At 40.1% G+C, this 16,316-nt stretch overlaps 1 protein-coding gene across 1 annotated transcript in view; it reads right to left on the reverse strand.

Annotated features, from left to right (window-relative positions):
• Positions 1 to 702, reverse strand: part of STAC (SH3 and cysteine rich domain) — a 75,744-nt gene extending 75,042 nt beyond the window's left edge. Inside the window, exon 1 of the mRNA XM_005500015.4 lies at positions 175 to 702. Coding sequence (XP_005500072.2) covers positions 175 to 291 — 117 coding nt within the window. The 5' untranslated portion in view covers positions 292 to 702. The remainder of the gene's footprint in view (positions 1 to 174) is intronic.
• Positions 703 to 16,316: the final 15,614 nt, after the last annotated feature.

A 16,316-nucleotide genomic window follows, 5' to 3' on the forward strand; every position in this document is an offset into this window, starting at 1 on the left:
GTAGGAGTGTCAGAACAGGCACCGCAATCAGAGGTGCCCCACAGCACTCTCCTGCTGATCCTAGCACAGGGCTCAAAATAAAAACCAAAGCAACACATCTTCTTCCAAAGCAAAGAAAGAGTTAAAAAAAAAAAAGAAAAAAAAAAGAAAAAAAATATCTTGTTCTCTGTGTACCTTTGATTCCTGGCTGGTAGTTGATGCTGGAGAGGGAGGCTGCTCTGTGCTCTCCACTTCATTCTCTTTCTCCACACTATCCACGCTGACTTCAGTCGTGCTGCTCGGAGGAATCATTTTACCTCTAAAACACTGCTACTATCAGGAAAAAAGCTACAGACCTTCCTTGCTTTTTTTCATTCAATGTACTCTTTCTTCTCTGCTTTTGTAGGGCAAATGAACTCCGACCACTCGGTTTCACTACATTTGCAAGATTAGAATTCTCTGGATTTTCTTTTTTTTCCTTCTTCTCCTCTTCCCTCTCTTTTTCCTTTCCCTCCTTATTCCCTCCCCTCCCCTGTGCAATTCTGCTGCAAGGGGAGCAAGTTATCGCTGGATCTGTAGGTCAGTGCTGTGCCTTCTGCGTTTTCCCCGATCCCCCTCTTCTCCCCGTGAAGCCCGGAGGTGTGGAGCAGAGTCGTGACTGTCAGCCCTGCGATCAGAGGGGAGTGAGCCGAAGCAGAAAGCCTGAGCCACGCACACACACGCGGGGCACTGGAGGGAGGAGTTGTATTTCTAATGCTGGGAGCAGCTTTGGAGGGGCATGTGCTGTCATAGTAGTGAAAGAAAGTAATGCGCGCATGCACGCACACAGAGAGAGAGGCAGGCAGCGTGGATGAGGTTAGCAGGCGTTTTACCTTTTAACAGGCTGGAGAAGACACAGTTGGGGGGGCAGCTTTATATTCTTACAAGTCTTTTCACGAGGAAGGACTCTAGAAACAGAGGAGAAAAATGAGACTTCCCTTACTTTGCCCCAGATAACATTATTTAAAATCCTAGCTACCCAGTGTCTCTAGATTTCCCGCCTTGCCTTACATCCTGGACTTGCTAGCAAGTGTCAGGACAGAGTCAGGAAAGAGTCACCTGTGGATCCACGTGTTCTTTGCTCCCCTCTCAGGCAGGGAAGCCCCGCTCTGAGCCATGTACACGCAATCTGGGTTGGCTGGAGCTCCTGCTATCGTGCATATCCTATACCTGTAGGTTGTCATAGCGATAACACTCCATCGGGCAGCAACAGAGCAGAGGCAGCCTTCGGCAAGAACCTGCTGGCTTCCCCCAGTGCTGTCATTCCCAAGGACGTGGTAACCAAAAGTCATGTTTAGGGCTGCAGTAGTGCTGGCAGAAGGTCAGCACGACTTTGCTGGCTGGCTCAAATTGCTTTATATTGCTCAAGTGTTTGCCTCAGATTTAAATCTGCTGCAAAGGTGCCTTCTGATTCAAGATCTGTATTGTGAAAGGTTGAATGGATGCACTCCCCACTAGATATATGCTTTGCAGAGCAGGAGCCACTCCATATGGCTGGTGGAGATGCCTTTTCATTTAAAGAAAACAGAAAAAAGCAACCCAAACATGTTTCCAATCAGCAATACTTACATCCTTGAAAGAGAGAAGAAAAAAATTGATGCTTAGTTGATCTGTACTGGATGTACAGGTGTTTAGAGGTGATTTGCTGAGGTCTGAGTCAGAGAGGAGCTTCAGTATCTTGTAGCTCTGGGAAAGGGTACCAGATTCCCTTCTGGTTCCACCCCTTAGAAATACAGCTGCTACTTGGAGCTGCCTTTCAGGCCCCTTCCACTTCAAATCCATGCATGTAAGTGAAGGCAAGTTTTCAAGATAGTAGGGGTTAAACAGATGAAAGCCAAAGCAGAAATTGCCCTGCAGCCTCTGTGTTCTTAATAATTATGCGGGAGCCAGGGAGAAAACACAGCTTTTCTTTGAATCCCTGGTGAATTTTCAGGTCTGGCAGTTAGATTGGGAAAAAAGCTTTAGTTCTCTGAAACAGAGCATATAGGATACCAAAATCTTCAGCAGGCAATAAACGTGAAATGCTGCAATGTTATTTGTACAGCTACTTCAGAGGAAAAGTGCATCTTAGGAGTCTGCCAGTAGAACCTATTATTTGGCCTGTAGTCGCTAACACCATTACAGAGATCAAAATGAGAGCTCTGGTTGCTGTTGAGGCAGCATCATTGACAACTGAGATTGAAGCAAGGAAATACAGAGCTCAGAGGGACATATTTGGCAGATAAGTAAAAGAATTTATTTCCAAGGGTTTGATTTCTAAAATACAGCAGTGTCTTAGACTGTTCTCTTCAGAGCCAGTGGAATTCTCTAGGTACAAAGCTCGTTTCTTCCACTCAGCAAGTGAGATTTGGGCTTTATTGTAAAATCAGCCTCTTAGTAAGAAGCATGGACTAGACACGGTCACAGTTTGGGAGAATTAGGGCAGCTGTGGGCACTGGAGATCCTGGCAGGGTGACAGCAATCGAATGCTCCAGCTCTGACAGAGGTATCTTTCCCTGATGGTCCAGGCCAGAACAGCCAAGTCAGGACCAGGGCATGGGGTCTTCTTCTGCTGTGTGCCCAGCAATGTGACAGGTGAGAAGCATGAAACTAATTTTTGTCCAGTTCCTCAGCAGTGTTGTGAATCAGTCTTTCCTGTTTAGAGTCTCAAAACCATTTTCCTCTGGTGAACCTGTAGGTCGCCTTTGAAACTGGTCTGGAGTGGCTGGTTAACAGTTAATGCTCGAACTGTTGTAAAACCCTGCACACATTTGTATGAAAAGCTTATAACGTCATGACTGTGTAAGTGACTATCATACCACTCTCTACTCCTTTTTTTTGTTGTTGTTGTCTTACCAAATTAGTACTGACACCTGCTGCACTCCCTCTTTTCTCCCAATTACTCACTTCTCAACCACGACTGATCTGTCAGTTTCTTGACAATTAGCCTGGGAAAGATGACTCAAACTTAAAATTTTACCAAAAAAGCAAAAAGGAAAAGAAGCTGGATTTCTTACATTTTTATTTCCTTCCACAGAGCTGGTTGTTGAGAATCAAATATTCGGTATAACAAAACAGACTGATCAAATTAGATGTGCCTACCTCTCCGTCTCTCTCCCACGCTTTCCTCCCAAGAAGTTGGACTTGTGATTATTGCCGATCAGTCTCTAAGTGAAGGCACCCGGCGGAAATGTGAGCACCGCAGCACAGTGCTAAACAAGAGGAAATTGAACAGATTCTCTAGTGAAAAGACAAGTGTAGACTTCTGGATGTGAGGAAAGACAATTTGGATGAATAAAACATGAGAGCCAATTCTCAGCCCCCAGCTGAAGTTGTTGCACTGTGTAAAGGCACTTGAATGTTGCCTGGATTCACCACCAAGCGTTCCCCTGCTGAGTGGTTCAAGGCTGACTGCATGGGTGCTATGCCTTGTCCGTCCTCCCTCTCTCCCGCTCTGTGGCTGCACATGCAAAGGTGGCAGCATGTGATGCAAAGCACTTCTCTGTGCTGGGACTCCAGCAGTTCTTCCTAAGCTCTGGCTGCAGCCAGGACAAAAAGAGCATCCCAGAGACTCCTCATACCAGGAATACGTGCACACTGCTGTGCTGCCAAGCCCTACCTGCTGTAGAGCTCCACGGTGGCAAGATAAAGCTGATGTAGGGGTTTTGTCCCTTGTCATGTTCTTTCACCTTCTTTCTCTGGTACAGAGATTCCTCTGAAATAATTGAATACCTTTCAGCAAAAGAGGTACATGTGTAGAGCTGGATTTCACCAAAGGAAAGATATTAAATCGGTACTTAACAAAATATGCTATTCCTGTTTAGACTCCCATGTATTTAACAGCCAAAAATAAGTAAAAAGGAGAGAGGGAGCTATAGGTGTCATTATTTACTGTGTAGTACGTAAATCCTCCCATACTCCTGACCAAAAAGGGCATAAGGGAGCATATAGAGACGACACTACTGATAAATGTCACTGGTTTAAACCATTACACACCTCTCTCTAGAAACATACAAAGCAGGGAGGAATCAGGCCAGTTGCCACCAAAGCAGAGCCCTTAAAGGAAAGATAAATTAAGTCTACTGAGAGTCCCCCTTCCAGGAGGATGAGGACTGAGCACCAGAGAAAACTATTAGACACAGAAAAAAGGTTGTAGTTCTGTCACTTGGAGTGAAAGTTGATCACTCTCTCCCCAAGTTCCTCAGTCCAATTCGTGAGTGTTCCAGGTGAAGACTACTAGCTTCATTTCTTGGTCAACTCAGTTTCGTCTTTGTGGAAACTGGTTAACCCTGTAGTGCTGTTTGTGATGGGAATTTTACTTTTAGCATGATGCATTTAGCCAGATTTACTGGTGGACATCTTCACTAGGCTCTCCTCCCAAATATCCACTATCGCCCACAGCTGTCTGCTAGACTGCAAAGACCAGACCACTGCTCGAGTGGAGTATCTGCCTGTGTTTCCAAGTAACAGGCTTGTTGGCACTTCTTGCCAGAAAAGATTGTACCAAAGGAGAGAAAACAATATTAAAATAGTATCAGGTGGCTGGGGTATTTTTTGTTTATAGTCACATACTCTTTGTTTGCTTTCAGTACCAACTTGGACATTCAGTGAGCAGCTAACACAGTAACAAGCCTCCTTGCATTCTGCTTATCAAAATGTCATCTAAAGTCTACAATCACCAGCTCATCAAGCTGGAAGCACAAGCTGGTCCACATTCTGAAAGTATTCCCAGTACAAATGGGATAGTGGTATTTTGCATTTTGACTAAAATGATTTCAAAGTACTTTTTAGAGTTAAAGTATTAAGCCTCCCACTGCTTCAGTGAGTGACTATACTACAGCAAACAAGCAACAGTGGAGGAAGCCAAACCAACAGATTTGTGGTTGTACTTAAGCAGGGAGAAAAATGAAACCTCTGGCTGAGTTTAAATTTCAAAACCCTCTTCATCCACAGCAATGCCACAGGGAGCGACGCAGAGATCACGATGTATCTTGGGTGACTTGAATCTGCCTTTCAGAGAGATCATGATGAGATTGAAACACCGTTACCCAGACATCTAGACCAGGAGAAAGAAGAATACTGCATCCTCTTGTGACAACAAGAAATGATGGAGAAGGGGAGAAGAGGATGTAATTATAAAAGATGGAATTTAGCCAAGATACAGCATGTAATATGTTCAGTCTTACAAAAAGCATTGCAATACCTTTAAATAACCAGCGACAGTCCCGACCTGATTTTACATCTCTGCTGGCAATATGATTCCTTCTCACTTTTTATAGGAATGTGATATAAAAAGAAAAAGCCCATGGAATCAGTAGCACCATTTCCTGCAACTCACAGATGCTCCTAGAAATTTCTGCCATTTAATAACCATTTACTGACTTGGTCCAATGTAATTGTAGCACCAATGCCCTGAAAGGAGTTCAGTGGGTTGCTGCAATGGTGATTTAGCCAGATACTAAATCCTTTAAGGGTATCCATGCTCCTACTATTTAAGGAGATCAAAAAGTTATGATAATTAACATCATCTCCTCCACTCTTTCTGGACTCTGCTTTAACCTTACTTCTGTTTCCTTGGATAGTCATTAAGACCTTTCCTGATGGTTCTCAGTACCTCTCAGAAAGGTCTGGCACGATCACAGGCTCTTGGTCAGCTCTGCCTCTTTTGCTCAGCCTTTTCCAGGGTGGGGTGGGAGGAATCCCCCACAGGATCACCACCCTGGATCTTGGGCTTTTTTTTTTTTCTGAAATGCTTTTGACAGGAGGGAGCTTTCAATCATCTCTTTCTTCCCTAGACCTTCCCTGACCTGAATTACCCCTTAAATTCGCTTAGTTGTTAGCCTTTCCAGGCATGAGTTGGGTGTTACAGTTCACAGGGCTTTACTGGATTTGCCTCAGGTTCCTGTTTTCTTCATTCGCTCTGGTATTGAATACCGTCATCATGAGCTATTTTTTTAGCTAATGTCAGTGAACATGCATTGAGAGCCACATTTTGCTTAGACTGTAAATAGAATCCAAAATAAGATCTGGCAAACATTGCCAGCATAGCTGGTGGTGAACACAAGGATATGTATATGCATTTCTTTTCATACAGATATCTTAAGGCTATGCACCGATTTTTAAAAGGCTGTGCATGCACAGTATTTCCTGTCTTAGGTAGTTACAGTGTGCCTGTCACTGTAATATTTAGGCACAAACATGCATGCTGAATGCAAAATGAAAATCACTGTCAACTGCAAACCTGCAACAGTTGTGCTATCATATTTTGCCTTGGAAGAAAAAACGATTTCTCAGTGTGCCAAAGGCCTTTGTCAGGAAAGTGGGGCTTTTCTACAGGGTGTGGTAGAACACAGTTACACACAGCAGATCTTTTAAATGCCTTCAGACCCTATAGGATGAAAAGCCTTGTAGAAATATCAGAAATTATCATTATCAAGATTAACATTCCACTCTATCAGATTAGTGCATGTGTCAACTGGAATAGAAGTGTGTATGATGACAGTTGCCAAAAATTATGTAACTTATTATAATTATCTATTACAGCTCTCAAACAAGAATAAAGAAAAATAAATGTTCATCCTGTTATAAATCTGATGGGAAAGTGAATATCCTACAGCCCAAATGCATTGGTTCTGTTCCTTGACCCCTGATAAGATGCAAAATTTGAAAGATATTGATGGTAGCTGGATTGTTATCTCCCTACATAGTTATCAGTTCAAAATATAAATGGGAAGTAATTTTTTAAGTGAATGAAAATTAAAGGTAAACCCTAAATACACTGCAGGAGCTTATCTATAATGACCTGTATTATTTCATTTAAAGCAACAAAAAAGTCTTAGAGTCCAGTGCAAAATAATAACGGGAAGATGAGTTTGCCTTCTTGGTAAAGATAAGACTATAATTAATCTATGAGCCTATCAAATATAATCATTACCTTTTTAAAAGGATTCAGGTCAATTTACATAGAAAAAAAAAATTAAAATCTCGCTATTAAGTTTACAAGCAGTGATAAAACCACTAAGCATTGTGTTTGAGAACCTTTCAAACCTGATTTCTTCATAAAAATAGCATCTATCTTTTGAAGTGTTCCAGTGCATACAACTCCTATATTTTGTTGCTTAGAGCAATAGGAAAGAATATGATCACTTCCATTTGCAATCTCCACACAGAGCATTCTGGAGTCACTGCTTCTTTTGATAAGTACACATCACTGCCTCTTGTTACTCAGAGAGGTCAAGCTCATCTGCAAGAGCAAATGATTTCACTAGAAAAGGTAGCCAAGATTTTTAGAAGTACAAATGTTAGAAAAGAAGAGAAATAAAAAAAATATTCTCCAAAGTATGAGTGTCTTTACCTTCCGTATTCATAACTGTTTCTATTTTTCACTGGATTTAATTAAAACAAACAACACTTAAAGTTTCTGTGTGTTTGTTAGTCATACCACCTGCATACCACTCTGTAATTGTCATTCTGATGCCTCAGAGTCTATGAAGTGTTCAGGCAGAAAAGGATTGCACACTGGACTCAGTAAGAGCTGGACCTCTCCTGCTGTTTCCATGGAATGGGTTATCTCAAATGCCTAATATAACAACTGAGCTCTATGGTTTCAAACTTTGAGTAAGCAGGGTACTGAAGTATGTAGCAGATTTTTCCATGTAATTGGTCATATTGATTTTGATAAGATATCTGAGACATTGAAAGTTACAATAATGATAATTTAGGTAATATATTGCTGTATGATTTTAAAATACTATTTTCATTTTATAGTCCATAATATTTCTGTATCTTATTGGTCTTTTTTACTGGACCATGAGGAAAGAAAAGACTACTGAGCAATGAGCATCAGGACGGCTGAAATCTGGAGGAAAAACAAGTCACTACAAATTCCTAGGGAGGGCTAACATTTGGATTGCTTCAATTTAGCCAAAAGCAGAACTGAATACAGGTGATTGGACGTGTAAATTCAGGGGACCAACAATAAAAGAAATCAGCAGTTTACAGCAGAAGTGACAACCATCATCTCATAATGTCAGGGATTGCTTCATAGAATCATAGATGTCTGATCTTAGGCATCACAGTAAAACAAACAAATAATCATTTTAAAAAGTGGATATGTGTCTACTCGGCCCCAGTGGCACTATAAATCTAACTTGGGCAATATTTGGCCATATTCAAAGATTTTGTCACCAAAACGTTCCATTTGCTTTCCCCTCTGCTCCCCTCCCTCTGTCATTCTATTATGATTAACAAAGTTCTGCTTTTCTGCACTGATTATTAGAAACTGGAGAAAGAAGTCTAAAAACATTTTTTTAAAAATAAAAAAAAAAAAAAAGCCCACAATGGTATTTGCAACACTGAAAGCTTAAACAAAGGCATTGAAGTAAAAAAGCAGAGGCTAAACAGTAGTTAAATATATATGTTCATATGCTGTATGCTTAACACAGTAATGGCTTCATATATTGTAGCCATGTTGAAGGACAGACAATAAATAATAGGCAGCAATACTCAGGAAAGGTAGGGGAGATCACTGCACTGAGGACTCTATACATCAAAAGAAGTAGTATAGAGAATAATCTGATTTCCAAAAAAATGTCTGCTGTGTATTTGTGTGACTTCCTAATGAGAGCTTTGTGTAGGAAATCTATTTTTATCTTCAACATAGTAAAGAAAAGAATGTGCAGAACTGTGAATGATATGCTTTAACTGTAGATAGTTGCTAGAGGTTATGACTTCTTTAGGATATTTTTTTTAATCCTATTGCTGCCAGTGGAGTTATAAGGGTACTTGCAATATATCTTAAAAGACATTTTGCTATGAGCTGACATACACTGTACTCATATCATCATGAGATTTTTGAACAATGTTTATTGGACTTTTCTGTTCTTTCACAGGTGTAAAAGCTGTCTTCCTTTGACCTGGACCATAATTGAGCACTTAGCTGAAAATCCTAACAATTCTCTAGTCCAAAACAGTTTGGGTCTGTTTTCCTTGTTATTATTATTATTTTTAATTATTATTAGGCACCCAAAAATTACTCCTGGACTGCAGGCTCAGAAACAAAAAAAAACACCTGGGGCTTGCTTCATTCACCTCATGTCTGTATTTTTACTCCTTAAAAAACCGGAGCTGAAAGCTTTATTCTACTGAACCAAAATTTTATCTGATCTAAATGAAAAAATTGCAAGCAGCATAAAATACATGATAACAAGCTGTTGCAAACAATTTTTTCAAGTCCTTTATTGTTAGGTGTTTGCTTTGCAGCTGGCAAATAGGCTATTAAAAAAGAGTAGGTGACAATATTCCAAAAAGACATAAATGATATCAGAGTCCTGAAGTTTGGTTAACAAAAGACAGATAAAGCTAATTTTTAGTTTAAAGAGAATGTATTTCTCTCCCACCCAGAGAGAGGCACAATTTGAAAATCATAGTAAAAGCTTCCATGCCAGTTCTAAAAAACATCTTCCCTGAGCAATGCAGCTTTGCACATAAAGTTTCAGTCCTATTTTTCTGTTGACAAGGGGGAATTATTCACATTCAACTACCAAAAGAATAAATATTGTAAAAGAGGATTATCTTAAAGTGAAATTTTGAGGATGAATGTAAAATCCCAGGACCACTGAAGTCAGTAAAAGGTCACAGGATTTCGTATCTGCAAACAAATCCAGGTGATTCCAGTTGGGCATGTCTGCTGCTATCCGAGGGAATAAAATGATACAAAAAACCAGGCCATAACAGTTATCTCGCAAACAGATCAGATAGTACTATTATAGTCAGCATGCAACCATTTTCCCTGTTAATTATATGCACCTAATGTCAGAGACCTAATTATCCAACAAAAAATTTAAACTCCTAAAAGAGCACAGGACTGAGAAAATGGAATACAGCCAAGCTTCCCTGAAGTTTTCAGTCATGACAATGTTAACCTGAGAAATCAGCATCAATTTTTAATGTTTGTTTTCCCCCAAAATGAAAAACAGAAAAAATAGTCCTGCGGTATATTATTTTCAAATGCTTACATCTTTCCAGTGCTTCTTGTACCATCTGACTGTATCAAATTACCCAGGTTTGTTTTTTTCTTCCAGTCACTGTGAGAGAAGCATCCTTGAAAACAAACAAAATTGCTTTCTGAAATACAGTTTTACACCAGTATTCATTTAACCTCTTAGAAGTCCACTGACAAATTCTCAGAGCCGTGAATATCAGTAACTGCTCTGTTAACTACTTCATCTCATCAGTTGTGATTGATACATAAAACAGAAATTAGAGTTTAGGTGAAATTTCTTCCTAAAAACATAAGTTTTCTCCTCATACGTGCTCAGCTTGTTTCACTTAATTCAATATATGAAATGGTGGTTAGGAGATCTTCTGATGACCAATATTACTAGGCTCCTTTCCATTTTCTGCCTAGATTTTCCCTGGACTGAGGACCAGCAATTTCACCCAACCTTTTTGGAATCACTACCCAGGTTTGCACAGCTCTTCCCATTTTTTCCTTTAAAAGTTGAGCACAAGAAAAACAAACAAACAACCCCAGAGACAAAGGTGAATGGAAGAAGAGGGAAAATTATGTGAAACATTCAGGTGCTGGGTTGGACTGGTATTGGTTGGTATTTAGCTGGGTTAAACACACATAGCTCAGCTGAGTTTAGGGAGATGTGTTAATTTATACAAATGGGTTTAGAAGCATGAAGTAACATTGGAAAGCAGGTAATCCACAAACTAACTTGCATCTGAAGATACACATGGCAGGTGCATTTTGATAGCTCTTATAATTTTTTTTAGATCAAGCCAAAAGTCTCTGTTCTCAACTTTTAACTTCTGTGCTACCAGAGGGCATAATGTGAGCTGAGGGCAAATTTATAGAAGAATGCACCAAAAGGAAGGATAAGTATTAATTTGACATTACAGAAACTATATTAACTACATCACCTGGGACCACAGAAGAGGCAAATTAATGGAATCGTTGCTCTCATTTTGTAAGAGTCTACCCATGAGGGACCAACTTGACAAAATATCAGTTAATATTTTAAATGACAAAGCCAAACCAATTTGTCTTAGCTGTCAGACATTCCCACTCAGAAAGGACAATTCCTGTTTTTAGCACACACGTTCCTATTTTCTGTATAGTCTGTCTCACAAAGAAGTGTAAGTATTCCAACACATTTCAGCACAGTTTAAAAGCCATGTCCCTATTTCAGCCTCAGGGGTTCCTATCAATTCCCTTCAAATGTTACATGTTGGTTCAGGAAACAAGGATTTTCTGCTTTAATTAGTCACCTCAGTTATCAGCTCATATTCCACTATCAGTCCTAGACATGTAAAAGATTTATATATTTCCCATAAAGTGAGCTTTAACATTGGGGCTCTTATCTAACAAACAGTTTGTCAGGGATCTCCGACAAATTTAACCTACTGGTTTTTTTTACTCAAAGAATACCACTGGGCTATAATCTCTATTGGGATTTATTGGCAGATGTAGCGAAGCGCGGTTGTCAGCTTAGGCTGTAACCAGCTGGATAGGTTTTCCTAGAATTGCTGCCCAGTGAGAGCAGTGCTGGTGCCTTGGCCTTGATTAAATACTCAGACCTGCTAGAGAGCCATCAACAGTAATGCTTCTTTGGGGACAGGTTCTGAATGTATGTGAGCATGACCCTCTTGAGCTGTGTCCAGAGGATCCTCCCTTCTTCCCGAGCTGGGGAAGGAAAGAGCATAGAGTTACAGAGTGATTTGTCTACACAAAAGCTGCGTGCTTCTGTTCAAAACACATGGACTCAGGAGTGGTCTGCTTTTTATTTGTCAAAAATGAACACCTATCCACCATAGACTCACTGGCCATTTTGCCTTGATGCTAGCATGAAGGTCTGTCAGTCAAACCGAAAAGGAATAAATGCTTTTTTACTCCTCGAAGTTCTAAATCAACCCTGTAAAGTGTCTTATTAATGACTGTTGAGCTTTTCCTAAGCCTAACTTTACAATTGTAATGACTTAGTCATGCTGGCCTGAAGACATTAGGTAATACACTCTGAAGACTCATACCTGTTTGCTTATTGAACCACGAAACACATCTCCTAATTCCCTCACTCCAAGGCCAGTGCAAACTACCTTTCTTCCACCCGTGCTCTACCTTGGCCTTTCATTGGCATAGCTGTGCATAATTTCTATCATCTCTTGAGACAAATCACTCCAGTGTTTATCAGTTATGACATGGACAAAGCCTTTCAAACCGGTGAGTCACATCGAGCCACATGGGCTCATAAAGGGAGGAAGGAATGTGCTTGTGGAAATGCTTTGCTTTCTTATCTATTGTGTGTCTGAAGTATGCCTCTTTCTAGGCAACTGCTCATGAGCGATGGTCTTTCTATTATACAAAAGGACGGAAAGCACTGGGTATATTATGTTCAAATGAGCTTTTAATTCTGAATGTAAAATCTTCTTGGATGTCAGCTATACAGAAAAGCACACATTTGAAATGGAAAAAGGATCAAATTTTGCACAGTGCTGCAGCTGTATCAGTTTCTTTGTCTTCCAAAAATGGAAGAATTTTATATATTTTTTTTAATTCCTTAAGAATAAATAAAGGTGAAAGAGCAGGTTATCGAAACCCCATATCTTGACAAGGAACACAGGGTTTAGGTTTAGTTTTGCTGCGTCAGTTACAGGGATGGTGGAATTCACTGCAGTGCTTTCAAAGCTAATGGCAGCACTCAAAATTTGCACAGCAGAATATCGGATTATGAAACACTCTCACATGCAATCAAATGAAACTGCAAAATATGTCTATAATTTTGATGTAAATCTGTCAGGTGGTTCATCTATTTCAGAGGAATGTGATTTCTGCAAATTTTGATTCACTTGTCATGAACTGCAACTTAACTGTTACAGAACTTGAACCCAGTATGGCATCTGATAGTTTAAGGTTTCAAAACTCTTAGAGCTATTTTCCTTATGAGGGTCAACAAAAAAAAACAACATTTTCCCATATTAAATTCAATGTTATCACAACATTCCTGTGACTTCTTGTCTGAGACTATAATGTAAGACCTACAGTTTCTTTGTGAGTAGGGCAATCCCACATTTAGGAGAGATTTCAAAATCCAACTTTATATATATATATATATATATATATATATATATATGAATGCTACAAATGCTTTTCTGGGCATGGTATGATGCACTAATTGTTTTGATTACAAGAATTACTGCCAACAGAGAATTAGTTCCTAGACTACCACTATGGAGCAAATAAGTCTCACAAATCTGAACATCTCAAAACTTAGGATTTAAAAGTCAAAACAGTATCTGAATTCTGCTTCACACCGTGCAGCCTCCTCCTTTCCCCTGCTTTCCTCTTGATTTTGTGACCCAGCAGTCAGACAGCTGGTTCCAGCCACAACCCCATCCCATCCTTCTTGCTTCTCCTGTGTAGCTTAACAAGCATCCCCTCCTCATGTGTTATCATGCTGCAGCTACTACAAAATCTATTTCTCACGCAACACTGGAAGCTGCATTTCTGAGGCCAGTGGTCCTAAGCAAATGTCAGTCCCTGGAGGAGAATTGAATGGGATCACTGAATTATGAAAGGGCCGCAAGAACTGTGGCCCAGAATTATATCTGCTGTAGCCTCACAGCCTCTGAAACAAACACAAGTCCTCTCAGGTCTTTTGTTTATACCTTCTACAATGCAGATTTAAAGCAATTCAGGATAGCCAAATTACCTTTAGATGGCAAACCAGATGAATGAGACTGTAGCAATCTCCATGTGCAGACCACTGTTACATAAAGGTCTTTCCAAGTCCTTAGTCTGTGAACATCCCAGCCATTTTTGCCTCTCAACACAGCCCAACTTAAAACTAGGACCTTGATGTATTTGTGGCATAGCTTGCCCCCAGCACACCAGCAGGACACACTTTACTTCTTCAGCATTACATTGGTCATGCATCTTTGCTTCTGTCTGGAAAAGTAGCTCACAAAGGTCCTCAACAAAGGTTCATTTAACACAAGGCAAATGCAGTTAGAAATAAGGACACTGAGCCAAGCACACCTCTCGATCAGGTTGGTTCGGTGCTGTGAACCAATCAGCCTAATTAGACAGACATGATGAGGAGCTACTGTCCTTTCTAGAAACACCCAACTGTGCACAGAGCTGGCAACAGTAATCAGTGTTTTATCTCAGACAAGAAGCAAAACAGTAGCACGGCAATTAGCACCGAATGACACTCAGGTGCAGAGCCTTGTGTATCTGTGTGTGTAGCACCCGGGAGTTTTTCTGTTGTAGTGAAACTGTGCTCCAGTAGCTTGGCTTACCAAGCAAAGAGAAAAAGGATGAAGAATGGAAGTAAATTCTAACAGAATTAATTGAAAACTGTCAAAACTGTGAGAAGCTAGGGAAAAAAAAAAAGGTCCATAAATGACAATTATATTCCTACAGGTTTATGAAGTTATTTCTGCTTTAATACAAAAAGAATCGAACAAAACTTCTTATTTTAAAATGTTGAAATAAGAGAAATAATATCTTTTCATGCTGTCGTATCTGCACACTTTTGTGAATAATCGTAGTTTCTAGTCCTTATGATTATGACTATAATTTAGAAAACATTAATTGGAATACTATACAGAGTTGAAGTGTCTGCAGTCACTGAAACAATAGCTTGGATGTGAATTACTTCATCCATCGTAGCATATATTAACTCTGAAGACCGGTAATAAGAATACTGTTACCATTTCACTACTGTTCATTTCATTTGAAATATCCAGCTAAAGCACATATCTCAAAACCTTGTATTCTCTCTAACCATCAAGTAATCAAGTATGAACAGATATTTTCCTTCCAACCTGTAGTTTTGCTGGAGTTTCTTTGAGAAAAATGTTTTTTTCTGATAAATGGTTTCTTTCTGCTCCTCAGAAAGGGTCATTTTCCGGTGAAATATGAATGTTCAATAAAAAAAAAAAAAATTTCTAATGCTAAAGTTGACTAAATCTGAATTTGGAGAAGGAGTTCCTTTGTAACATTGTGTATTGCATTTCCCTTGTGCCATGATGTTAACTGTCCACACACACTTTGTCTGAGACTTCAAGGACCCAGAAAACTGAGGGATATTTCTGCAAAACAGGTGTAAACTAAAGTTTAAGCTTAGCCTCAAACAGACTTCAGGCTCCTTCAGAATCTGGTTAACCTAGTTACAAGCTGAATTACATCAGATAAAAGCCAGAAAGCAGAAATGCTGGAGAGCTTTTTCACCATTCCTGCCCTCCCCCCGCCCCTAATTTAAAAAGAAACCAAAATTAAAGACTTTGTTTTCTCACAGTCTAATTCCTCTTACATATTGGCCAAGTTGGTGGTGATGTTGGTTTTCTTCTGTTCCCCCCCACCCTGCCATTCTTTCAGATGCAAATCTGGAAAGTAGTTCCCTGTTTCTAAATTTGTGTCACAGGCACAATGAGCTGGTGGGAGATGCAGGTAGTAGAATGCTACACCCTGCCCCCCCACCCCGCCCCGACTCCAATTAAAATGAGGGCCAGAAAGCAATTACTCCGTGAAAGTGTATATATATATCTGCAACCACTTGGGAGGGGTGGCATTAATGAAGAGTTTTAATGCTGTTGCCTAATTAGGAGAGGAAGAGGTAAGGTTAGCAGTTTTGCTCCTCACACTGATTCAAAGCATGACAAAGAGGAATGAGAAATAGTACTTCTAAGGAAAAGGAGGCCTCACTTTCGAGTTCGTGGCAACTATGTTTTCATCTGATGACTGCATGACAGATGGAAGGAAAAAGAAACACCCCTAAGAAGACACAACCTTAGAGAGTCTCACACATTTTAGAAAGCTGTGTCTTCAAGAAAAGTGAAACTCATCCCCAGTGGTTCTATTAGGAAAGGAGCCATATTAATTTACGTATTTCTTTTGAACCTCACTGCCATCCCATTACACTCTCCCCCTCTCCTCGTGTCTCACATTTGGGCAAATGCCAACTCAAAATGTGCGTCTCTTTGGGCTCTGGATGCTCTCCAAACTTGCTGGCACTTTTGTTTCTTTTGTCATTGAGTAGCAAGAATTTCAGGGGCTGAAACATCTCTGTTAATATAGTCTGGATCACTGTGAATTTATTTGAAAGGGCTTTTCATGCTACTCTTGATAATCAGGTCTCCATCCTGGCACTCACCGAGTGAACTTATGTGATCGTCTGCAAGGCAGGTGGGCTCTAGTCCCCAGCTCCTCTTCTCAGACAATGATACCTGTATGAAAAGCCAGATCCTCATCTCTTCTCAAGGAAGTTGGAGGAAGTCAAAATCCAAATCCACCTGTACTACAGGGTTTGCTA

This window comes from Columba livia, chromosome 2, assembly GCF_036013475.1.
Source record: "Columba livia isolate bColLiv1 breed racing homer chromosome 2, bColLiv1.pat.W.v2, whole genome shotgun sequence".
Classification (NCBI taxonomy): domain Eukaryota; kingdom Metazoa; phylum Chordata; class Aves; order Columbiformes; family Columbidae; genus Columba; species Columba livia.